We start from the raw sequence: 26,895 nt of genomic DNA on the forward strand, positions 1-26,895 counted from the left end.
TAGTGGATGTTATTTTTCATGTTAAATTACGTACGTAGTGAATGAAAGAAAATGTTATGTATAACAACTATCTCATTTCTGTCATTTTTTTAGTGTGATACTATCTATCTATTATTTACTTACTAATCACTAACGAGTAATAGGTTGGAGTACTTTACACACCTGGATACTATATATAAAAAATTAATTTTTTTTTTTTAATATAAGTCCCATATTTATTTCATTTATTTAAAATGATTGTACAGCACTTACACACTTAAAACTGCAACTATCATTTCTCTTACAAAATTAGAAAGAATCATATTGTTTTGAAATGAGGGAGAGCAACTCAATGCCGAATTACCAGTTTTTGTTATTTCTTTTGAGCTGATCGTTTGAAAACTATAAGATGAGAAAATTAGAATCACGATGCTATCAATGAAAGTGGATATGATGAACTAAAGCAACCTTTCCCATGCTCCAAATTGTACAACATTATGGAAGGGTCAAAAATTCTATTAAAAATAATCCACTCATAATAATAATAATAATAATAATAAACAAATACCTGCCAGTTTCTCAATGGAATTTGACATGCGCACAGAAAAGTTAGTCAAGCACTCCCACATGAGCATACTGATACAGTTAGAACAAATTGTACACAGAGGAATCAACAGTACTAATAGATATGTACTTGTTGAATATTTTCACACCTCAATTGGGCTGAATTGAACACAAATAAATGGCCAATCATATATTGGCCCAATACTACCAAGGACAAAATGGCGTCATATGCCCCCCAGACAAGCACTACATACAGTATTACAAAATTTTATCAACATACACTACGTATCCAAGATTATGACACTCCAACACAATTTACACCAGCCAAACGCATAAACGATCATACTCAGAATTCTGTTGGTAGAGCACTTGCACACTGAACCTCAGCCGTCATTCTTTAAAGAACACTCGACTCCATACTGATTTTCAGTAGGTAGAGCATGGGTACAAGCCGCTGAATACATATTCAATGGGAGAGAGGCAAACACAGAAGGGGGCAGGGAGGGGACTGCTGATGAGGGGTGTATTATACATGAATGTGGAGCAGGAAGAAAGAATGCACCAGAGAATAGAAATTTTCTATTAACTACAGGCGAGAGAATAAAATCTCTCAAACCATTTCAAGGTGATATGCAAAGTAGTAAAATGCCGTAGTATCATACACCTAGCTTTTTCAAGCATCACTCCAATTATCTGAGTCATCATCTTCATCACTTCCGGCAAATGCCTATTTCAAGAGCCACAGTTTTAATATAGTGCACAAACACCCAAAAAAAAAAAAACCCAAACAAACAGAGAGAGAGAGAGAGAGACCTGGCGTATTGTCTTTGCTTTCTCCAAGATGGCAGCAACCTTCAGATTGGTTTGCGGACCATGCATGCTGGGTCTTGTCACCACCGCTGGCTTCAAGTTGAAGGACTAAGAAAGCAAACAAGTTCAATCCTCGGTTCATTTAATTGCACAAGGGAGGAAAAGAAACAGAGGGAAGGGTGTGATGTAAAATACATATAAAACATCTGTTGAATCTAACCTTCGTTCGTATCTGTTCTAGCAATGAATCTCTTTCATCTATCTTTCGTTCAACACGAGGCCGAACCCGTTCAGCTACCTTTCTCAACTGCAAAAGGTTTAATATCCATAAAGCAATTACTCTCTAAGCAATAAATGAGCAACAAAAAATGTGGAAGATATGGATATCAGAATCGTCATCACCTTGCTCTTGTCATGAGCAGCAACAGCATCAATGAGAGGTTTTGGAGGACGAGGAAGCTTAGTTGCTAGATTTCCGTTTGGCTTTCCCACTTCAACGCCTTCTACTTGGGGGGTTTCTCCATCTGAAGTCAATAAAGCACGCTGACACTGTTCTGCTTCCACAGTTGGTGGCGGCATAGACATGTCAAAAGGATTTTGCAATTCTTCTTCTGAATAATAGTGCAGAGTGGGTTGAAGTTCTTTATCCACTGACCCTGTTTCTGGTCCTAATTGTTGGGAAGGCTCAATTGGTTTCTCTAGCGAAGATTCAGGATCATGTCTACAAGTTGTGTATTCAATGGTTGGCATTGGTGTGAATGGGATTGAGTTAAGGTGAGCCTTCTCTCCATCCAAGGCAAGGACACCATATTCAGGTCTCTCATTAGGCATTGAAGGTGATGTTAAAAATGGGGTTTGTGTCCCCCCTAAAGAGAGGTAATTGGATTGACTATCTGCATCACTAGCTATCGTTTGCAATTGCAAAGAGAATGGGATCAGCTGTGCCAAATTGTCCATTGATTGTTCAGAAACTTGTTGGGATTTCTCATCTTCTACGGTCGTGATGGGAAAATATGGGTTCTGATGCTGCAAAATCCGTGTCTGGGATGCTGGAAAACCAAATTGAGCTTTCTCATCAGCAAATGGCTGTAAGGGTGGGAATGAATGCTGACTAGCTTCAATTGAATATCTTGGAGATGCTAGAGAAGCAATTTGAGTCTTTCCCATCCTCCATTGCATAGGAGGTAGAGGTGGCAATGGTGGCACCTCCTCAAGATTTACGTGAGCTGCCTGAGGTAGCAGGCCAAAGCTAGGAAGGGCAGACTCCAGTGGATCCATTGCTAGCTTAGAAACACCAAGTTCCAGGCCAGATGACCGCAACAAGAATTCTGATTCTGAAGGTTGGCATGGAAGGTATTCAGAATGAGATTCAGGAGGAGGAGGATCAACGCACTTTTCTAAGTGATTTAAAGATTGTAATTGTTCACATCTTTCATGATCTGTGTGATTCTGAGATTGTATCTGCCCAGATTGAAGTCTTGAAGAGTTACAAGTTGCTTCATATTCTTGCAAACTTACCTCATCAGATTCAAATTGCAATGAATTCGCTTTAGGATCCCCTGGCCCTGGGAGGCCACCAATAGGTAAACACAACTCAGCTTCACTATTCTCTAGAAGATGACTTTGATGGGGAGAATTTGATTCCAAATGTTGATTGCCGGGTGCTGAATATGTTGGGGCTGGGGTGGCACCTTTGCCACACGAAGTATATTGGGTTTCTTCAGCCAGAGATGATTCATCATCACCAGCAACTGTTTTTAAATTGCAATGGTCAGAAGAGACTAATTTGCATGGCGTATCTGCAGGAGAAACTTCCAGCAGATTCACTTTGTCTTGTGCCTCAGTTTCTGTAAGATTTTCTGGAGAATCTACCTCCTTACAATCTGTGCCTTTCGGATGGGGATGGGGAAATTCAGAAAGAGGTTCTTGCAATTTTATATGATTCCTGGAAGCTAGATCTGGACATGGATGAATGCAGTCATCCGAATCATTGTCTGCACCAGTAATGGCAGCAGTAGACAAAGACACATCTGCTATAACTTGTTCAGTTTCTACAGAATCCAAGTTTATATGATCCTCATGGCATGTGTAATTTGGAAAAGTATATGGAAGTTTGAGGGGAACAGCATCACCTCCCACTGCATCCACACAGCAGGTGGATGTACCCATTATTTCCTCACCTTCTGCTGCCCTTGGAATCTTATCAAAATCTGATTGCTCATCAGTATATGGATCATCCAATTCTACAGAAGCAAGTTCAAGTTCTGGAACAATATTTGTTAAATCAGAGAGTTTCTGCTGCTCTAAGTTGTTTGACTTTTGAGTTTCCACCAGAGGAGTTGAGTTTTCCAAGTTAATTCCATTTTCCGTACGAGCATTATCAGCTTTGGAAATTAGTTTATATGGCTCTATACCATCTGAAGAACAAATGGTTGGTATAACATCTGAATGCACTTCTACTTCTGGCAAGAATGAGCAAAGTTGCTGCTTTTCTGTAGGCAAAACACTTAAATTAGGCAAAACACTTAAATGCGTTGCGACAATCTTTCCATCAACCAAATTTTCAGAATAATCTTCATCTGCGGATTCTGTTTGAAGCACGTCATTAGGAAAATGATCAGTTCCTTTATTTTCAGGAGTAATCCCTAAAACATCAGACAAATGCAGCAAAACATTAGAAACAGCATTTGGATCTTCACCATCCAGATGATTTTCAGCAGAACCCACAAAACGAATATCATTCAGAGTCTTGGAGGGGCCGTCAGAGCCAAAAGCTTTACCATCGGCTCTATTAGCCCCATTTTCATCTGTGTATGATAACCTCGAACCAACCTCAATAGAATCAGAGGTTGCTTCCTCTACTTCAGGACCCACTAAGACATCTGGTGGTGAGTGTACTCCATGATCTGAAGGCAGTAGGGCAGGACTGGAATCTGTAAGACATGAACTACATGATGCTTCTCCAAGATCAGGGGTCTTGTCTTCCTCAATGCCTGAATCATATGGCACTACAAGCTCATGCGATCTGGTTCCCTGAGACTCATCTGTTAGCCGGCTGGATGGCCTATCCACACCCTTAGCTGCACCAGGTTCTGAAGACAAGAATACTTTAGCTGCTCCATCACCGCCAGACGTTGCATTCTCAGCCGAACTGCTTAACGTATCAGAGTCGGAAAAACTGGATCTGTTACATTTGATTGAACCATTCCCATAATCTGATGCAGGGGAGTTTCCAAATGATTGAGAATCAGAAGAGTGAGCTTGGAACTCCAGATTTTCTTCATCTCCATCAGAATTTCTCCCACGGTTTTTGGCAATCAAGAGGCCGTTATTCTTAGTTCTATACTCATTTTCGGTTTCCATTTCTGAATCCATAGTGGTAAGAGCATCCATGTAATTGTCTATCTCACTGGTCAAATCTTCAGAATGGTATCCATCTGCACTGCCTTCTGTTTTGAGTTCACCATCAACTGCTAGTTCCTCTACAAATGCTACCTTATGGAGGGTGGAAGAAGAAATATCATTCGTATCAAGATCAGCTGGTTCAGGCACCTTCATGATTTTTCCATCAATGACATCCCCATTAAACTTCTCCCTGTATGGTATTGAAACTACTTCCTTTTCATTAGGGGAGGAACATGCACTTCCCTCTCCTTGGGATGACTTCTTTGCAGGACTAACCATACTGATTTCAAGTATTTCAAGCCCTGGTTCACTAGAATTATCCAGTGTCAATTTCAATGGTGAAGGGACAGAAATTTCATGAAGAACCTTCTGCTTTGGAGTGGAAGGCTCCAGGAATTTCTCCATGTAACTTTTCCCAGTTTTTGAGTCAAATGGAGATCCATTCAAATGCCTTCTCTTCAATTTCACAAGGCATGAAGGGTTACCATAACCATTCTCAACACGCTCCTCCAGAAACAACTGTTGCAATCTGCACTATTTGAAAGCAACTTAAGTCACCAATAAATCACCTATACTTAAATAATATGACATGAAATACCACAAGACAGCCAGAATACACCAATATGAGATCAGAGTCCTCACTTGGCATGTGACGGGGGTTGTACTTCAGGTGTTTCTCCATTTCTCCAGCGTGATCCTTTTTTCTACAGAAGTAAGATGAAATTACATCTTAAACATTGTAATTACACGAGCTCTTATTTCACAGTTATGAGTTTTATATCAGCAAATGAAGCAGCCGATATGTTGATCGCAACACCAAAAACAATCACCAGTGAAAAAACAATCACCAGTGTCTTAATTAAGAAGAAACAATGATGGGTGGAACAAAATCTTAGCCATTCTTTGCACAATACCAAGTGAATGTCACACTTCCAAAAGGGAGTCTAAAGGTTGCATCTCAAAGCTAATTTATGAGGCCTCATCAAAAGCCCTATTACTCAAAACCAAAAAGCACTGCAAGTCAGTTATTTTTTTTTTTATTGGTACTGCAAGTCAGCTAACTGAACAGAAACAATATGTGGATGGTTATTAATTATTTCTATTGAGGCAGGGAACTTCATAAGAAATCAGGGAAAAATCAGATTATGGAGCCATATGTAATACCACAGATTTAGTATAAGAAGGTGACAAATGAGATCTCACATTGCTTAGGAGGGAAAAGTTCTTACGACTTATAATGACTCTAACTAAGAGGCTTCAACAATAATCTTGATTAGTCCTTTCAGAATATAGACTCATATGTGTCTTCGACTTTCCTTGAGTCCTCACAAATGGCATATGAGCCAAACCCGACCAGAAGTATAAGAGTTGAGCTATGCCACTCACAAGGAAATAGCTTGACAAGAATATTTGGGATTTAACCCAGATTTAGGTCTTGTTTGTAGTGAGATGAGATAAAACGATCTGTGAATATTAGTGAAATGTTTGAAGGCCTTGGGCTTGGGGGTATGCCGCCCCCCCCCCCCCCTTCCCCTGGGGTCTAAGATTCAAATCTCCTTGGGTGCAAATAATCTCTAGGAGCCATCGGACTGGGGGATTTTTCCCTTGAATTACCCGAGATGCACTTTTTTTTTTATAGGTAATTACCCGAGATGCACTTGAGGGAAACTCTTTGCCGAGTGTCTATGCACCCCCGGGATTAATCAGGACCATGTTCTTGAACACCCGGTGCCAATAAAAAAAGTTATTAGATGAAGAAATTGAAGATTTGAAATTAAAAAATATTTGTATTTGTGGTGTTTGAATATTGAGATGAGATGAGATGAGATGGGAGGACTTTGCTATCCAAACCAGGCCTTTGTATAAAATGATGTTAACTGGGACTCCACGTTGCTTGGGAAGGAAGAAGTTCTTGCAAATTATGATGATGATTCTAAGGATATGTTTGGCAAGTAAGAGTACCTCAATATTACTATTTTTTACTTTATTATTACTATTTACCTACTTTTCTACTATTCATTACTTTTCACCTACTTTTTACTACTATTCAATATTTTATTATTACTTTTTCACTACTATTCACAAACATTCTCAACACTTCTCACTACCCAAACGTACCCTAAGAGACTCCAAATGTAATCTTCACTTGTTCTTTTTTAACTTAGGCTTTAGATGTAGCTTCAGTCATCCTTGGGCTGTGATACATAACCCCATGAATGTTATAAATGGGAAAACGGCAAAAGGATTATCATGACTTCTTTGCTATAGGTCCCTAGTAGATTTCCCCAATCCATAGCGAATTTACATGGCGGCAAACAAATTGGCCTATAAAAAGTAAGGGCCAATGAAGGTAAAAAAGTGGAGAAAAAAGGCCTATTTTGTGTTGCACACAGGTAGACATCACCATGAGAAGTAGGGTGCCACATATAAAACAATCCACAAATTTTCACAAGAGTTGTTGTATGTGTCGAAATAGTGGTGAATCAGTGGACCATCTACTCTTACATTGTGTGTTTGCAAGAGAAGTTTGGAATTATTTCTTTTGTAGAATGGGTATTGCATGGGTAATGCCGGGAAGAGTGGTGGAACTACTAGCAAGTTGGAGAGGGATTACTGGGACACCACAGATAGCAGCAATGTGGAAGATGGCTCCTTTATGTATTCTTTGGTGCATTTGGTGTGAAAGAAATGATAGACTTTTTGAGGATCATGAACGTTCCTCAGAAGAATTTAGGATTTTTATGTGGAAGACTCTTTTTATGTGGGCCATTGCTTTAGACTTGCATGGTCTCAGCTTCCATGATTTTCTTGTAACTGTTTTAGTTCCTAACTAGGTGTATTCACATGTATACCTCCAGTGTACCGGGGATATGCCTACTATTTGATAAATAAAATATCTTATTACTTATCAAAAAAAATAATATGATGATCATCTTATCATGGAAATACCTTCACTTTGCGGATTCTTTTTTCCCTCTGACCTTCTGTTTTTGCTGCTCCAAAGGATGCTGGCTCCACTTTAAAGAATGACGGATCAGTATAACGCTTTAAGCAGGCTCCAGCCCCCGCAACATCAAACCTGTTAGAAGCCATCTGAACATCTTAAAATTTTAAATTTATAAAATAAATCCTTTAACTTTATGTTGGAACCATGAATAAAAAACCAAGTCAAAACAAATTGGGCAACCATACTTGTCCAGCAGAAATAACCGGGGAGGGCCCCTGCATTCTTCATAAGAGTCCATCACAAAGCGAGGCAAGTCACCCCGAGTTACCAGATTCTGTTCCGCATGCAGATTAGGATGCCAATCCACACCTGCAACAGAGCATGTATTTATCTATCATTGCACTTTGATCACGCATTCTAGGAGCTAATCTTCTAAAGCATGAGAATTCAGGGGTTTTCAAGACTCAAAACTCATTAAAAACTTTTGAAGAAACAAAGTAGACAAATGCATGAAATGGTATAGCTGTGACTGACTTAGAACATAAACAAATCTTTGGTCTGTTATAGGTCTTCATATTGCAGCATGATATGAGTCCTATCTTGATAACGCGAAATCATAATGCCTCTGTATGCATGCCTAATAATCAAAAAAAAATCTACTTGCATTTTTACTTGCTCAAGTCCATTTCTTCTTTCAATCAAACTGACTGGGTTCCATCGACTTGTCAAATGGACAATCTCCAGCATTCTAACACATCCAACTGTATCGAACCATTTTACCCTAAAGGAGGCCACGGAACTAATATTCTCCAGTAGAAAGGTAATTATAGAAGAGTCCTCTCTTTGCTAAATTCAGGGTGATGATTAACCATACAGACAAGAAGCCAGGAGGCAGAACAGATATAGCTCTGCAGTTCAGAGATGTCTCTTCCAAAAGCAAACACCGATATTCTAGGATCTAAGATAGCCATTTAAAAAGCATATATCCGGCCACTTTTCAGCAATCGCCATCTAGCATATAACAAAACAATAGAACTAATAGTTTTGATACTCAAGAAATAGAGACAAACATGAATGAGTACCTTATTACTTTAAGAAACATGTTTAAGTTTGTTTGATTCATACTTGTAAGCATATAAGCATGCACACACTTCAAACTATTTTATTATTCTTATTATTATTATTATTATTATTATTATTATTATTATTATTATATGCAGAATGGGGGAAATCACTGCAAAAAATTTCCAGGCCCTAATAACTAGCTTCAAAAGAATAATTTTAGAAGGCAAAAAAAATTGTTGGCATCTGTTTTCTGTCAATATATTAACGTTTTACAACATCACAATAAGAGCAAGAAATAAGGTCCAACTAATTATCACCAAAAGTAAACTCAAATCTCATACAAATTTAGCATGAAAAAATAAAACAAAAGTAACTATTTGGCACAAAATCTAACCTGCATTTGAAAAGAATAATGAATGACTTGTTTGTGACAGAAACGCCTTCTCAATGGAAGGAACTTCTGCCTCAAGCTGTTGAACCCGAACCATAAGACCATGGCCTCTTGCAGCAGTTGCCATTACTTCTTCATGCAAGTCATGGAATATCTCAGCGGCAAACCTTTTAGCAACCACAGGAAAAACAAGTAACTACATGTAGCTATTATGTGGGAGCTTTAGATGGTAATAAGAGAATCAAAACACAGTCATAGGGAGATGAGGGTTTGAGTCACATAGGAAAAATGAAAGTGCCCTTCTTTATTTCAACTAAGAAACACCTTTGTTTCATCTCATTCAAGTTCATTTGCCAATTGCAACAGCCTACCTCAAGCCCAATATTATAAAGCTGTTACTCAACAATCTTAATAAATCAGAGTCAGCTCATGCCAATAAAAATTTTAAAAAAAGCGCATGAAGATCAACCGAAACAACAGATTAGAAACTCAATTTTGCCAAAAAAAAGCATTCTTTTGAGTTTAGCAGCAAATTCAAGAAACACAAGAAATTGTCCGTCCATGACTCGAACTTCCATAGCTCTAGAGGATTCAACCTTAGTTCCAAAAAAAAAAAATCCCAATTCAGCATCTAACTCATATACTTGAAGGCAAAATTCAAAATCTCAATCCTGATGATTTTGCATTCTGCTCACTTCCAAATTGAAATACCTAATCCTACTAAAGAATCACAGATTATTAAAATAAATCAACAATCTCACACGGCGATGCTCTAGTATAAAATAAATTTAATTAAATCACAAGTCACTCGGTTACAATTTTAAGTTAGAAAGTTAGAAACTCAACAATCTCCATTCCATACGGTCAGTCGGATCATAAGCTTGAATCAAAGTCAAAATTCCAAACATCCTCCCCCCCCCCGGCGAAAAAAAAAAGTCGACGCGCGCTCGAATCATCAACACAGGAAAACATTCTGAAACCTCAAATTCAAAAACTAGTGGCCCAGCATTTCTTCCCATCACCACAGCTCACAGCCCAAACCACTTACATAAAAAAATACACACAACAGAAAACGAAGAAGAGCAAGAACTAAAAGGAGAAAAGGAACTCACTCGGCAAGGTCACCGAGCTGGCGCAAGACACCGACGAGGCCGGCCATGGCCACGCCTTCCAAGAGAGCCTCTGGATCATCTCTATCGGCCGCTCCGTAGAGCTCCGGATCCGCCAAGCTGTACTCGTCCCTAATCTGGTACCTCGTCAACGGCATTTCTACTGCTTCTTCTTCTTCTTCTTCTTCGTCCCCAAATTCAAAACCCTAATACACAGGTATATGCATTTCCACCTCGAGAGTAGCTTAGGGTTAGAGATACCAGATTTTCTTCTTGGGGTTGAGGAAAAACGAGTGAATTAGTCGTCGGAATGAATGTGCTCGGTGCTCAGAGCATCGGAGACGTGGAGAGAGAGAGAGAGAGAGAGAGAGAGAGGGTATTTTCGAAACGGTGCGTATTTTAATATCTCAGAGATTGTGCCGGTTTATAATGCGCTCGTCTCGTCGTATTGGATCGTGTTATTTCTACTGTAATTTTTAATTTCTTATGTTTCTTACAAAGGTTGCAATCATGTGTTTCCGTGACCATTTGATACGAAAAATTTTTCTTTGAGTTCTTTTCATAGTCCTCAATCCAATTATTGTAAATAAATCTAGACCTGCATTAAAAACAAATTAATTTTTTTAATAATAGAATCTTTTTTTTTTAAATTGAGTATGCAAGATTTCACAATTTAAAAGTTTATTTAACATTACTCTTATCCATAATTTAATAGATAATAATATAATGTAATAAGAACATAATGTGAATATAAGATAGAATATCTATTATCTTTTAGTAATTTTAAATAAAGTATTAGAGTGTACAAGACTCGCACATCCAATTAAAAAAAATTAAGGTTCACGGTTAAAAAGTGAACATTTCATGTAAATTTTAAATTTATCTATTTTTTTAAAGAGAGTGCACGAGATTTGCATATTTTAAAATTATACAAATCATTTCTCATTTTTTTCATTAATGTTGCAAAATGAGTTTAAATTAACCTCACAAATGATATTAATTTATATCAAATTAAATCACATCTCATCCCACTTGGTTTGAAATATAATAAATTTAGTAAGAAAATAAATAAATAATATTTCCCAAATATTTTTAATAATCATCGTAACCAAAATACATAAAGAGAGGGCAACTTCATTTCCTCTAAAAATTTGTGGTTTAACTCTTTATCTGCTGCGAAGTGTATGATGCCGCTAAGAAGATAACAAGTTTTTCATTTGTAGGTGTTAAATCACCGATTATCCCAACAAAGTCTAAACAAATAAGAAACTAACAAACATAAACAATTTTATATTGAGAAAAGATATTTATAATTGTGAATTATATAATCGTCACGTAATTATTTTAAAAATAAATAAATAAAATATAAGACTCACATGAAAAAAATTAATTTTTTAATAATAGACTCCACTGATTTTCAAAATGATTACGCGACGTTTACATAATTTACAGTTATATGCAGAATTACTCTTTATTATTAAGTTTCACGTATCAAAGTTGCTAAATCACCAAAGTAATATAAGATTTTAATTAGTAGGTTAAATATGATGAATCCAATATTTAAAAAAAAAAAAAGGATATGATGGATCCAAGAAGTTATTTAGGCTTCGTTTGGAAGTTGAGCTCATCTCAACTAATCATTACAACTTTTTCAAATTCTAACATAAAATATAATAAATATTTTAATTTTTTCAAATATTAAAATAATAATAATAATAAACAATAATATTTTATCATTTCAACTCAACTCAACTCAATTCAACTCAAGTCACTTCAACATCCAAACTTATCTAATATCAAGAAAAGCAATGGTGGTCAACAACATCAAAAAGTTTGACTGGTTAGCATGGACCTGAAAGCAGGAGATTATAGTCAAGTGGCCTATTATTATTATTATTTTAACTAGAGCACCGAACACCACCGATTAACGAACGAAGCAATAACTGTAGCCTGATATGATAATTTGGGAGATATTGACCGTTGAGGAAACGTAAACGGTCGGGGGTAGTGGGACCCAGTACAGTGTGACATGTTTTGGTTAATCGCTGTCATGGTTCACATGTAGTATGAACTATGAATACGTCTGTCTTCTTGCATATTTGGAAGGAGACGGGTATCACAATTAACGTGGGTACATGCAGCGGAAGAGATAGGAGCGGCGGAGGTAAAGGGTTTGAGGTCAAAAATCACAAATACAAAGGAAAAATAAAACCCCTCCTTGTCAAACCTAGAGCAAGGGCAAGAGCAAAAATAAATTTAAAAAAAAATTAAAATATATATATATTAAAAATTAAAAAAGATGATCAATAAAATAATCTTTTTCTGAAAAAATATAAAATAAAATAAAAAAACTTAGAACTGTAGTTCTTACAGACCCTATTTTGGAACGAAATAAAAAATTATCAATTTACAATTTCTTTTATAATTATTTTACAATTCTATGTTAAATAATGAGTAGTTTTATAAAATTGAAATGCATTTTTAATGGAATGGCATACATGTTTCATTTTTACGGACCCTCACGATACAATTCGTTTCATTTCACTAGTCTTCCTTTCCTTACCTTGCAAGTCTTTCCTCACACCTTCATTTCATTCCTTTTTTTTAATAATTGTAAATTGTAAAATGAATTATAAAATAGTTATAAAAGAATTTAAGAGCATCGTTACCCATCTCAATCAATGATCGATCAACTCTTTCCAATAAAAAACCAATTGGCTCTAGTCCATATGGATTGGTAAGATTGATCTCGATTTGTTTTGTTAGTACATCCTTCTCATTGTCTGTTATATACTTAAAAGTACTAAATTTTAGATTAACGCTTGACCACGAAAGAGCTAATAAAATCAACAACAAATCTCTATGAGACTCTCATGCACCTGAAATAAGTTGTAAAATTTTCAAATAACCATCATCAACTCCTAAAATCCAACCAAAAACCCAAGACCATTTCATACCCCTTTCATGTGGTATGAAAAAAATTTTATACACCCTTTCATGCCTATTATACAAACCAAATCTATATAAAGTCTTCAAGCTCATCCAAGCTCATACAGTTATATTTAAAAAAATTCTAAAATTATAATAATATTTTTTTAAAAATAATATTTTTTTCCTTTTATCTCATTTATTAAAAGGACTACACATGCAATCCCTTATTGAGAACTGTAAATAAAATTTTTTAAAAATATTTAAAAAAAATTATGGCCTGAAATAATTTCCCTAGCCCTAAAAAGTTTGAAAATCCCCATGCATGGTCCCTGCAAAAATCTAAAAGAATAAGATGAATAACAAAAATTGGATAGTTTCTTATTAAAATTTTAGATGCAAAAATTATAAAAGGAAAAGTTTGAGTATCTAAAGTCAGTCAACAATATATTCCTTTTCTCCGGTTATTATCCTTTTGTCCCTTCAACGCATTTCTTTCTAAAATCATGACCCATTAGAGCCTCTCATTTCTTTTCTCTTCTCAACTTGCTTCCCCTTTTCTGTGGGGAAAAAGCTGATCTCCCATGGTCGGCTCAAGCTTCTCGATCCCTTCCTTCCCCTTCCACTCATCAAATCAAGACTAATCTCCGATCTCTCTCCTCTTATTCTTTCTCCCTTCTCGATCTCCTTACTTTTTCCTCCCATCATTTTCTTTTCTCAAATAAAACCACCAACCATAACATTCACAAGTACCCCACAAATAAAACCACTGCCTCCCAATTTTCCATGCATGGATGGTCGATTAAGCCGCTCTCATTCCACATAAGCGTGGCCGCCTCTAGGGCCCTCCACCTTTGTACTTTTTCAGCCCTTTAGTTAAAGAGCTAACCTCCTCCTTAATTTGGGACTAGCTTCTATTCTTTTCTCGTCCCGAATTTTTATGTTTTATTTTATTTTATTTTTGTATTTTCTTGCATGTTTTCTTCATGGGTGGTGGAGATTATATTTGCAGTATTTTGTTAAAGAGTAATATTAAGTACAAATAGCACACCACTATTGTTGCGGGATACGTGCAGTTGTTAAGTTATAAAATAAATAATAAAATTTATTTATTTTTATTTATTTAAATTTTTAAGATAAGTGATAATTTTATATGGTATTAGAGTAGAAATTTTGAGTTTGAATTTTGACTCTATATTCTATTTTATTTAATTAAATATTTTATATATTATATTATATTATTTATTGAGGGTGAATCTAGTTCATATATAAAAAAGATTGTTAAGATATTTATTTTTATCCACTTAAGTTTTCAGTACAAATGATAATTTTACAGCAATTTCAGCTTGGACATCATTTCATCGACACGTGCGGCTCAAGCTCCATCACTTTCATTAGCTTGTACCCGGCCCCTCCAAAGGCGTTCCAAGTCTCACATGCTCTGTCCTCTTGTGTGAGACTAGGCGTCTTTCTTGTTGGAAGCAGTCTCCCTAATCTGTGGGTGTGAAAGAGGAGATCCCGTACTCAAACATCTCGAAACAAAAGTTAAGAAGTTAAAGGGAGAGTCAGTTTCACGAGATAAAATGAGATAGATTGGGATTAAAATTAAAAAATTAAATAAAATATATTTTTTAATATTATTTTTATTTTAAAATTTAAAAAAGTTAAATTATTTATTTTATTTTATGTGAGAATTTGAGAAAATTATAATGGTGAGATTAGAGATTTTCAAAATTTTAGATTTTAGTCTTAAAAACAAATCAGGCCAAATCCAAAATTTAAAAATTTTAAAAATCTCTTATCTTATCATTACAACTTTATCAAATTTCTACAAAAAATAAAATAAAAAATTTAATTTTTTTAAATTTCAAAATAAAAATAATATTGAAAAATATATTCTAATAATATTTTATACTACTTTTTAATTTTAATCTCAACTCATATATGAAAACAAACGAGATGACCTATCCTATTATTTTTGTAATAATACTCATTCTATTATTGTTGGATCCTCACTCGGTAGAGAATTCTATCCTCAAGATGACCTAGCTATTTCTCGAGTTTAAACTCGAGAAATATGGGAACTAGAAATTTTGTTATTTTTGTTTCTTTCCGTTTAAAAAAAAAAATGCAGTACTGTAATGTTTGCCATTCCCTTTCTATTGTAGTTTCAATATTAGCTAATTTTGTTCACATGCATTAGATAAAGTTTATCATTCATATCTAAAGTCTGAACTTCCATAAAAGAGGAGCAATCAATGTTACTTTTCTTTTACTGTCATTTTTAGCTACACTTACTGATATAGTATACTTTAAATGGTTTTATATTCATTTACTTAATTGGCATATGCTTAAAATATATCATATAGTATACGTGATTAGAAGTAACAAAATGTAAGATAAAAATAATATTTTTCATAAAAGAGTACTGGATAACCGCTAGCTAGCTAGCTGTTAGGGTGGATTCTAAACGTACGTACGCTTCATTGGGTATCATCTACAGAACCAGAAAAGTTTCCGACTGAGGTCATGATGGACTTTGTTTATGATGTTTCCATGATGATGATATTACCTGAATTTCTTTCCCCCATCTTGTTGATTTTAAAGAGAGAAGAAACAGAGGTTAAAGGTTTGTCTGGTAGTTATTGGTAGTTAATGATTTTAAAGACGGAAGAAACGTAGGGATAATTGATGGTTTCACATAGTATCGGTCCTGAATCTTGATTCTATATTTTATTTCTATTTAATTAAATATTTCACAATTTAAAATAAAATAAAGTTTATTTCTTTTTATCAATTTAAATTTTTTAGACAAATAGTAATAATTTCACAGTTATAAGTACTGTTAGTACTGGAGGTCTCCCACGTACCTGCCTAGCTTTTATAGAATTAGGTTACATTTGAATGTTGAGTTAAGTTGTGAATAATATTATTTTGTAGATCTTATTGAGTTGAGTTTAATTTTTTTAAATTGAGACGAATTTAAATTTTTATAATAAGTTAAAAAAAGTAGAGAATTCTATCAATGATTGATTTGAGATGAGTTAAGTTACGTTTATCTTTCAAACACAACTTAAAGCCCTGTTTGGATACAAAGATGGTTTCATCGCATCTCATCATTACAACTTTTCTAAATTCTCACACAAAATATAATAAACAATTCAATTTTTTTAAATCTCAAAACAATAATAATATTAAAAAATAATATTCTAATAATATTTTATTCATCTCATCTCATCCCATCTCATCTCATCTCATTGTCCAAACGCATTCTTTAGGTTGTATTTGAATATTGAGCTGAGTTCAGCTGAGTTGAGTTATTTATTAATAGTAATGAGTTGAGTAGTGAAGAGAATTATATGGAACCTATTTAAACTGAGTTTAAAATGTATCTGAATATTGAAATGAGTTTATTACTTTTTATGAGAAATTGAAAAAAATTGTGAATTTCACGTATAAAGATATTTTAAGTTAAAAAATATTGTAGATTCCATGAATAATAAGGTTTTGAATTAGAATGAGTTTAATAATTTAAAAGTTAAATATTTAAATATTAGATTCAATTCAACCAAACTGAATTCAATAACAAACGAAGCTTTTTTTTTTTTTTTTTGGGTTGGTTGGCTCACTGTTTTTTTTCCCTGGAAGGACTAAACAATTTTTCTCTTTCTGCTTTGGGAACCTATGTCTGTAATTTAATAACCGACCAAGGCCGATACTGAAGTTACATGGAATTGTGTTCTTGTCTCTATTCAATTGTAGGGATTGGTGGTTTGTGAGAGAGACAACCTTGTACATGTCAACTGTTTGCAATCATTATAAATTTAATATACATTAAATAATTAAAAAAATACCCAAAAAATAAAAAAAAGAATATGTGGCATGCAAAGAATTGGGCTCCACACTTTTATTGTTTGTCTAGTGGCATCAAAGACAGCTTGTTAGATGGATGCACGTCATAGATCATCACAAATTATATTATAGGCAAACCCATTAATTATATTATACAGTACCACTACAGTGACACGTAATGCATGTCATCATGCATTTCTAGAAAGAAAAATTTGATCATATGTATAGGAATAATTAGTAGTGAAGTAATTTATCTTATTAATTAGTATTTTATATGGAATTAAGTAGGCAGGCATCCTTAAAAAACCAGAAAGGTGGTCATATATATATATATATATATATATATGTAATGTGGCTAAAAAGAAGGAAGTAATCATGATATTCTTGTGGATGGTTTGTATAATAGCTAGGCATGTATATATAGGAGTGCGGATACAATCATGTAATCTTAGCTTTAAAGTTAATTCGGTTCATCGGTGGGTGGTTTTTCAACCATATATAACACTTGCCTGCCAAGATTATTATCAAAGCCAAGCCAACAACAAACTAAATGGACAACGTGGGAACTAGTTAATGCAGAAGAAATTAAGCATGCATGATTCGATGATGATCTGTAGAAATTCCACCATTTCATTTATACTGATCGTCTGTCGACATGATTTCTTGCGGCCAGTCAAGCAAATTCGGTGTATTATTAATTACTTTGTATAATTATCACAGAGCAATGGAAAAGACCAACTGATCTTAAAAAGAAAGAAAAAACTACTTGTTGTATATATATGCTCCTTTAATTTAAGATTAAACCATTGCGACTGTGCCATTTTTTGATAGATCATGATGGTGATAATCAGAAAAAAAATTAATGGTGGTGATTTAGGATTACAAAAATCTAGTTTTATTTGCATGCATAATTCACTATTAATGGGTGGTTTTGGAACAATAAAGTAAGGAAAAATCTTTTTACAAACGAGTTCACACACCATATCGATGCTGACATGTAATTCATTTGTTTAATAAAATAGTACGAATTGATGAAGAGGAAAATTATTTTTGTGAGACAGAAGATCTTCTTCTTCTCTTAAAATTTTTCTTCTTTTCTATTTTTTTAATAAAAAAATTGTCATGTTAACGTCATTATAAAATTTGATGGACCAAACTACTAGTTATGCTTATAACTAGTAAAGCTCGTAAAGTAAAATGTGCTTTTTCCTCCTATTTTGAGGACCACCGGGCCATGGAGACGTGTACAAGGAAAAGGAATGGCTCGGGAAGACTTTTGAGGCATTGATAAAACTTTAAAAAACAAATTAAGGTCTTCAAGACTCTGACAGTGGCTATATATGGCCCCCAACTGTAGTAGTGGGTGCCAACTGATCAGTCCATTAATTTCAGGATCTTGTATACATATATAGACGTTGTATGAACATCACACAAGCAAGAGAGGCCCTGGAGCCCCGAGAATCAAGCCACCAGCTGCTGGCTCAAACTCTGCCCACCAGCTTATAATAGGCTTAGCGGAGGCCCAAAAGTAAGAGTTTGGGACGACGTCTCTGATTCATGATCGCTTAATTTCGAATGCCACTATCAAATCTTGAATATTCAGCTCATAGCAAATTAACAAAGTAAACATATATACTTGATTCAAGGCTGAATGTTCAGCAAGCATGCTTGTTATACCTACGCCAAGAGAGCATGAGAAGCCAAGAAAAAAAGAGCATGGATTAGACCTGATTGCACCATCGCATGCATGAACCAGCAAGTCCGGCATGGGTTCCCTTCAGAAGCCCCTTCTGATTATGTTCATTTTCAACTTAATTTCCAATTAAATTGTGGGGGCCGGAGTAGTACTAGTACTCCACCTGACTAATTAGATAGGTGATCTTCTCAACCTTATCTCCAATTTATATATATAGGAATCATGCATGTGAAGTAAATCAAGAGTACGTAACATCAATGAACTTATAAGAAAGAGGCTTAATTAATCGCTAGCTAGGTTTTATTAAGGAGTTAGTGATGAAGGACACGAGCTAAGTTGATCGAGTTAACGTGGCAAGGCAATAAACGTGGCAGTACAACATATTTGAATTTCTTCTGAAAGATCGTTGAAGATGAAAGATGCTAGGATAAGCACTGACAAATTGATTTATTTCCTAGCTACTTATTTTGTCGTTACTTTCCAATTTAAAAAGAATTGCTTTACCGTCTTGAGCCCTTATATATTGACCTCCATTGTAGGAGTGTAGGCTAGGGATCATTGATGATATTATAATAAAGTCATCATGTACGTGTTGCCTTTAACAAGTTGTCTATCTCTGGAAGACACAGCTCTTCCTCCATTTTTTTCTTTTATGTATCTTCGGCTACGTCAGTTAGTCTCCTACAGCTAATTAATGATCACTGACCTTTTGATCTAGTAGCACTAGAAGCCTCGTAAAGTTGGCAGTACTCTTGGAGAAGAAACACCAAATTTAATTGGGTGCATTTCTTGCTAGCCATAGTTCCCTTAGTATATATGGAAGGAGACCAAGCAAGCTCATGACTTGATTAAATTTTGCAAAATAGAGCTACGTACCAAGAATATGTCAGTTCTTAATTTCTTATTACTATGCATGGGAGATTACAAGTGCAGCAGCCAAAAACAGGAGAAAAATGCGGCCAGAAACCTATATATATAAATATATATATATATATGTTTTTATATAATTTATTGAAATTAACGATCTCTGAGATGTTTGGAGCTGTTTTCGAAACTCCATGGATTGGTGTCTCGTACCAAGAGAAAATTAAGGCTTCGTTTGGTTAATTAATTCATCTCAACTCATCATTACAATTTTTTTAAATTTTAACATAAAATATAATAAACAATTCAATTTTTTCAAATCTCAAAATAATAATAATATTAAAAAATAATATTATAACAATATTTTATTATCTCAACTCAACTCAACTCAACTCAACTCAACATCCAAACACAACCTAAGTCACATGCTAGAGATCACATGCATGCAGTTGATGTTGGGTTTGTGGATTGGTTTTGTTGGTGCATCGGCTCGATTTGACAACCCGACTTACATAAGGATGCGTTATAATTTTTTGACAGATTTTCAAGAAGGCTTGATCTATGGAGTGTAAGCTTGGCCATTGACCTCGAAGAAAATGTTTGGTACTATTTGCAATCATAAAAAGTGTCAGGTTGAGAGTTTACTCAAATCACGCTTAAGATACGCTTGACACTCCACTAGAGCAAATAATACAGAAAAGTAAAAATTAATATTTCTACCGCGTGACATTATAAATATGTACTTAATGAACAGTTTAGTACCTCTAAGTATTATATATAAACAGTGAAATTTCATTTCAAAATATATTTTATAATTCCTCAATATAATAAAATTCTTTACAACTCCGTAAGCACGTAATCAAATCACAATAATTTTATGTCAGCGTAATTGATTCTTTGTTTATTTATTTATGTTTGCATTCACTTGTACCATTTTTGTTGTTTTTCACAACAGTTGTGATGATTATTATATATTAATCTGAATGTCTTGTCATGATTACTATACAGCCACCTAGCTTCAATATAATTATATGAATGTCTTGTTAATTTTGATAATCTGAGCATGAGACGTCTTCAGCTTTTTTGGATCAAAGGAAAATTTTGGGCATTGTTTGCTATAATAATAATAAAAAAATTATAAAATAAAAAGTTCGTTTAACGTTCGCATGACAAATTGCTCGAGCAAAGTTCAGGTAGAGACTCACTCGAATCTTGCTCAAGTTAACATCGAACAGAGATCTCTCTCAAGATGTGCTCGACATTTTGTACAAATAAATAATGTAAAAAAATAAAAATTAAGATTTCTTTCATGATATTATAAATATATACTTAATGAACAACTTAATACTACGCCCTAAGTGTCTGAAGAATGAGATTTCACCCAAAGTGTATGTTGTGATTTTTCAATATAATAAAATCTTCTACAATTTTATAGGCATAAACATGTACGTTGTTGAAATACGTTAAATTTGTATCGTATAATTAATTTGCTCGTGTTTGCTTTGCTTTGTCTATCGTCTTTTTTCACAACACAAAGATCTAGAGCGAAGATACATGCTTGGACGCAACCATGCATGATGCATGATGCATCATTATGCAAATTAATGATCTTGTAAAGATAAATTTTTAAGAGGAATGTTAATTTAATTAGTTGCGATGTGATCACCAGATTCGAAATCAAATTCCAACTTGCAGATCAGTGAAAAGAAACTAATTAACATGGGATACAAATTCAGCCGATCCAATATTATCAATATCCTTCTCAAAATACTAAAGAAATCTTGACAGGCCGTGATCAATTCGATCAATCAGGTTATAATTCTAGGGAATATAAAAATCAATTAAAAACACATATATGCATGGAACAATTTAAGAAAAATTAAACCTTCTCGCTCCGATGAATTCGGGCAGGATATACTGAGGATTTCGATATATATATATATATATATATATAGATACACCCACGCACGCTGAATTTTTTGTTTTTTTGAATGTGATCATCATCATGTCATATAGATGCCTACGCCGCAACAATCTAATGGAGTACGTACGACAAAATTCTCCCTCGCTTTTTTCAGCTGAAGCTAGGCCTTGATCATGATCTTCCTATAAATTAAATTTCTAACATTTTTCTTGTTTGCTTGATTTCCTGCATTGAAAAAGAGACTGTTGGAGTTTTTGAGCATCGAGATAAATTAGATGCTATATATATATATATATATATATATATAATCGGTACTTACTTCTCTGAAGACAGGTACTTGAAATATTTGATCGATAATTATATATATGTGCTTATTAATTAAACATGTACGTAGTACTTATAGTTTGATCACATGCATGTGATGAATCTGCTATAAAAATAACAACAGAAATATTGCATTCATGCAGTCTGAGTTAATTAAGCTCCAATTTATAACCGCGCGACCTGATTCTGCAATCATATATAGTGTCGAAAGGTGAAAGACAACCATTAATAATTAATAAGGGACTCGATCGCTCGACAGATGAAGTCAATATCAAGCATATATATATATATATATATATATATAATTAGACGCAGAAAGAACAAATTAAGGAACGTGTACGTATTCTAGCTGCATGATAATACCAGAGAAATTCATGTCTTTTAGCTGTACTCGAACGGATGAAAAACAGAGAAAATTCCCATTAAAAATATAATATATGTCATTAGAGAAATACATGGAGTCCTGGAGATCATCTTGTTTGTTGTAGTACCCATCCAATTTCCCCACAAATCCCAACGATTGTCCCCAGAAAAGCATCGAGCTTATGATTTTTTATATATATATTTTTTTAATATTTTTTTTTAAGTACTGCTTCTTAGGAGCTTTATTTTCTTGGCCGGGCCGCCGGAATGGGTGTAATCCATACGATCTTCCATGTCATTGAAAACAATCTGTCGCCGCCGGTAACGTCTTTTCTTCAACCCTAAATATTAGGAGCCAAGTAGGTACCCTAGCTAGCTAGCTAGCTTCCCATATTTTCCACCTACCCCATTATAAATAGGTTCGGCTGCATGGGACATATACCAAGCATATTGCACAAGATAGACGATTAATTTCATTGATCGTTCGCTAGCTAGCTAGCTTCCAAATATTAGTTAGAACATGGAAGCCTGCAATATTAACGTGGAATCTCCAGATTCTCCAAATCCAGAAATGAAAAAAAACAAGGAAATTGTGGAGGCACTTTACAAGGCATTGGGAGATGGGGAAACCGAGACAGTGGCGGGGCTAGTGGCGAGTGACCTCGATTGGTGGTTTCATGGACCTCCAGAGCGCCAACACATGAGGAGGGTGCTCACCGGGGAGTCTGGATACGACGAGTTCGCGTTTGAGCCGAGGAGCGTCACTCCAATAGGCGAGGATTGTGTGATTGTGGAGGGGTGGGAAGGAGCACAAGCTTACTGGGTGCATGTTTGGAATGTAAAAGAAGGTGTCATTACAAGGTTCAGGGAGTATTTCAACACATGGCTGACGGTGAAGGATCTGAGGCCCTGCTGGGAGGTCGGGCACGAGGTAACCAATGACACCAGCACCATTTGGCAGAGCCAACCTCAGGACCTCCATCACCGTTCTTTTCCGGGCCTTATGCTCGCTATTTAGAATTAATAAAGCCGATTCTAGTAATTTTAATAATTAAGCATGAGCTCCACAGCCCGTAAAAAATGAAAAGCATCATGACTCGATGAGATGGATCAGTTATGTCTGCATGGACTGGATCTAGCTAGCTAGCTACTGTACTTATGTGTACTACTTATGTGACTTGCTTTCGTATGCATGTGGACCTCTTAAATAAATATTATGCAATTTTAATAAAAAGGAGAATATATGCCATATTTATAAGTGACTTGGCGGGTACGAGTGATTTGGCTCATTAAATTGTGTATTTACATAATTTTTTTATTATAAAAAAAAGTAAAAGAAATTTTTTTTGAGAAAAAAATAAAATCTTCTATCTCACAAAAATTATTTTTATCTTTAATTCATATTATTTTATTAAATGAATGCCTTACATTTAATATTAATGAGTAGTTTGATGCGTGAAATTATTTGTAATAAGACTTTTCCTATTTATAATAACCACGTCATCACGTTTAGGGTTCGTTTGTTTTTTAAAATGAGATGAGATGAGATGAGATGAGATTAAAGTTAAAAAGTTGAATAAAATATTGTTAGGGTATATTTTTTAATATTATTTTTATTTTGAGATTTAAAAAAATTGAATTATTTATTTTATTTTATATTAAAAATTAAAAAAATTATAATAATAAGATGAGATGAGATGAGATATTTTTTCAAAATAAACGATGCCGAAAATGATCTCTCTCTAAGCTCTCTTTAATTAGTACGTAGTACTCTCCAAGCCTGCTGCACTGTACGTAGGATGAAGACCATATATATGTGTATATATATATACACATACTAGTGGTGATAAACGTGCAAAGCGTTTGCCACATCTATCAAATTAAAGAAAAAAAATAAAATATAATTTTGAATATTAAAATATTCTAATGTATAAAAATAAAATTATTATTTATTTATGTTCATCATTTATTATGAAATTTAAATTATATTAAAAATTTAAATTAATTAGATAATTTTTTTTCTTAAAAATGTACAGTAAAATTTTATTATTTATTTAATGATAAAAAATTAGTATTTTAATTATCTATTTTATGTTAGTTTAAATCAATATTTAAACTTCTATCGTTAGATTAAATCTGAAAATTAAAGATGAAGAGTTGTAATTTAAAACCTATAAACCAATATTTTTCCCCACCTTTCATTTCTCTCTCTCTTTCATTCCCCACGCACAATTGTGGTATTACGTCGCACATTGACATTCACACAGACGAACCTAAAAAGAAACAAAAAAACAAAACAAACGTGAAAAAAAAAAAAAAAACCTCTTTACTGTTCATAACAGTAATGAACAGTATAGGAATATGCGAAAAAAAAAACCACACAGCTTATTTACTGTTCATTACTGTTGATTAACAGTAATAGGATAGCCTCTTTTAAGATATCGACAAATATATATATATATATATAAATTGAAGTTAATTTTAAGTGTATGATAGAATATTTATATTTTAATTATCTATTTTATGTTAGTTTAAATCAATATTTAAACTTCTACCGTTAGATTAAATCTGAAGATTAAAAATGATATATCACTTTTAGTATTACTCTATAAAAGTCTAAATAACTTAAATAAAAATCTAAAAAATACTTATCACACAAATTTGATCCAATCAATTCAATTATATATACTTGCTTTTACAAATTCTAATATAATCACTAAAAATTCAAGAATTATAAATAAGAATTACATAACAATCCGACTATAAAGCAAGCATTTGACAGAAATAATAATTTATTTTACTCTTTAGATGAATATTAAAAAAAGTCTATTTAAAGAGAAAGAGATAATATAAACACTTGCGGAAAAAAACATGTGAAAAAAAAAAAAAAAAAATTTATACTGTTTATTATTGTTGATGAACCGTAATGAAGGTAATATAAACAATTGAAAAAAAAAAAAAAAACTATACATTGTTTATTACTGTTGATGAACAGATTACTGTTAATGAACAGTAACATCAACAATAATAAACAGTATATACATAGCCACTTTTTAAGTATAGGCGCAAGGCGCAGATATGACAACTATCGATGCGGTCTACGCCTTGGAAAAGTTTCTGAAGGCAGTAGTCTATGTGTTCTGATAATTTACAGCTTGGATCTTTAAGATCGATGGTAAGGGCTTAGTGGTGCAGTTTGTATATCACATATGATGATCATTATAGTATTATATCTTAAGTTTCCATGATTTTTAGGCTATTTTTACCGTACGTACGTTCTGCTTAATTAGTTGCCGGGAAAAGTGGATCCTATAATATAAGGTCTGATTGTCCAAACTACTATACGCTGTTATAGTATATATTTCAGGATGTTTATCTACAGCTAGGAAGTCCAAAGAAATGATACAAGAACGTTATAAGAATGCAAATTTAAAGAAAAAGATCAAATGATAATATAACAAAAATCTGAAAAGTATTCTAAAATTTATCTAAAACACATAATTAAAATGAGATTAGGACACGGATAAAAAGATAAAGTTTCGGGCTTCTATCAATTGGATCCAATATTTTGATTTTTCTAATTCAAATTATACACACGATAATTAGGAATTATAACATCAAATTCCTAATCGGAAGATATGACAATATACTCATCTAATTTAATTTCTCAAATTTAATTTTAGAATCTATTCTCCCATTTATAAACTACAGTTTTCATGTATAAAACGGAATATCAAATCTAAATACGATATTATGTTCACAAATAATAGTATAGTAAAAGATCACATCAATGGTGTTAAGAACCTGTTTAAGTCACAATCATATATTCATAGTCATATAGCTCAAAATCAAATCATAACAAGATTTAATATAATTGTCTCAAATTTATAATATCAAAAAAAATAAATAAATACGGAATTCAATTCTAAAATTTTAAACAAGAAAAACTTAATCTGTGAATTGAAATATAGTTAAAATATTTTTACCAATTAATTTATGCCCTAGTCTTTATCTAAGCTTTAATTCTCCATGGAAGTACCAAAAGAAAAATGGTTTTTTTAGAGTAAAAAAAAAAACTCTCTCCATTGTACCGTACATCCCCCAAAACTCTAATAATCCATTCTTTTAAAAGTTCCCACACGTTGAAGAGTCATTGTTAAAGAGTAGTCGGTTAAAAATAGTCGGTTAAAAAGTATACTTTGTTAAAAGAAATAATATTGGAAGAAATTCTATGTAGCATCAGCCTAAATATTCATATAAAGAGAAAAAATTAATATATTATAATGTGTATATTGTGCATACCACTATAGGAAATATTATATAGCACTACTCTTGTTGAAAAGTCTCTCACGTTTTCTGTTTGAAAAGTCTTGCTCCCCTCTATCCACCTACCAGCCACCTTTGATCAATATCCTATATTTGAAAAGTTAATATCCTATATATATATATATATATATATATATATATACGTGTGTGAGGGGAGTAATTGCCTAGACCTGGGCCGAATCGAACTAACTGGCCCAGGTCGCTTGAGTAACATGGGCCAGGCTAACCAGAAGGCCCATAGTTAGAAGGGGTAGAAGACGCGCAGTTGGGATTTGTCCTAGATCTTCAAAGATATATGGTGCTTAACAAGAGGTCCGATCTCTTTACTCATTCAAAAACTTAGGAATG

At 33.7% G+C, this 26,895-nt stretch overlaps 2 protein-coding genes across 2 annotated transcripts; one reads left to right on the plus strand and one right to left on the minus strand.

Moving 5' to 3' along the window:
- Window positions 1-588: 588 nt before the first annotated feature.
- On the minus strand, window positions 589-10,671 carry LOC109006895 (protein SCAR2-like). The gene is made up of 9 exons (XM_035688268.1): window positions 10,274-10,671; window positions 9,165-9,328; window positions 7,951-8,074; window positions 7,708-7,837; window positions 5,401-5,462; window positions 1,756-5,287; window positions 1,574-1,660; window positions 1,357-1,461; window positions 589-1,270 (listed from the first exon to the last, which is right to left on the minus strand). The coding sequence occupies exons 1-9, from the start codon at window positions 10,426-10,428 to the stop codon at window positions 1,217-1,219; spliced, it is 4,413 nt and encodes a 1,470-aa protein (XP_035544161.1). The 5' UTR covers window positions 10,429-10,671; the 3' UTR covers window positions 589-1,216.
- An 11,999-nt stretch (window positions 10,672-22,670) lies between these two features.
- Window positions 22,671-23,469, plus strand: LOC109006897 (wound-induced protein 1-like). Its single transcript, XM_018986324.2, has one exon. The coding sequence runs from the start codon at window positions 22,742-22,744 to the stop codon at window positions 23,237-23,239; it is 498 nt and encodes a 165-aa protein (XP_018841869.2). The 5' UTR covers window positions 22,671-22,741; the 3' UTR covers window positions 23,240-23,469.
- The last annotated feature ends 3,426 nt before the right edge of the window (window positions 23,470-26,895 follow it).

This window comes from Juglans regia, chromosome 3 (genome assembly GCF_001411555.2).
Source record: "Juglans regia cultivar Chandler chromosome 3, Walnut 2.0, whole genome shotgun sequence".
Taxonomy (NCBI): Eukaryota; Viridiplantae; Streptophyta; class Magnoliopsida; order Fagales; family Juglandaceae; genus Juglans; species Juglans regia.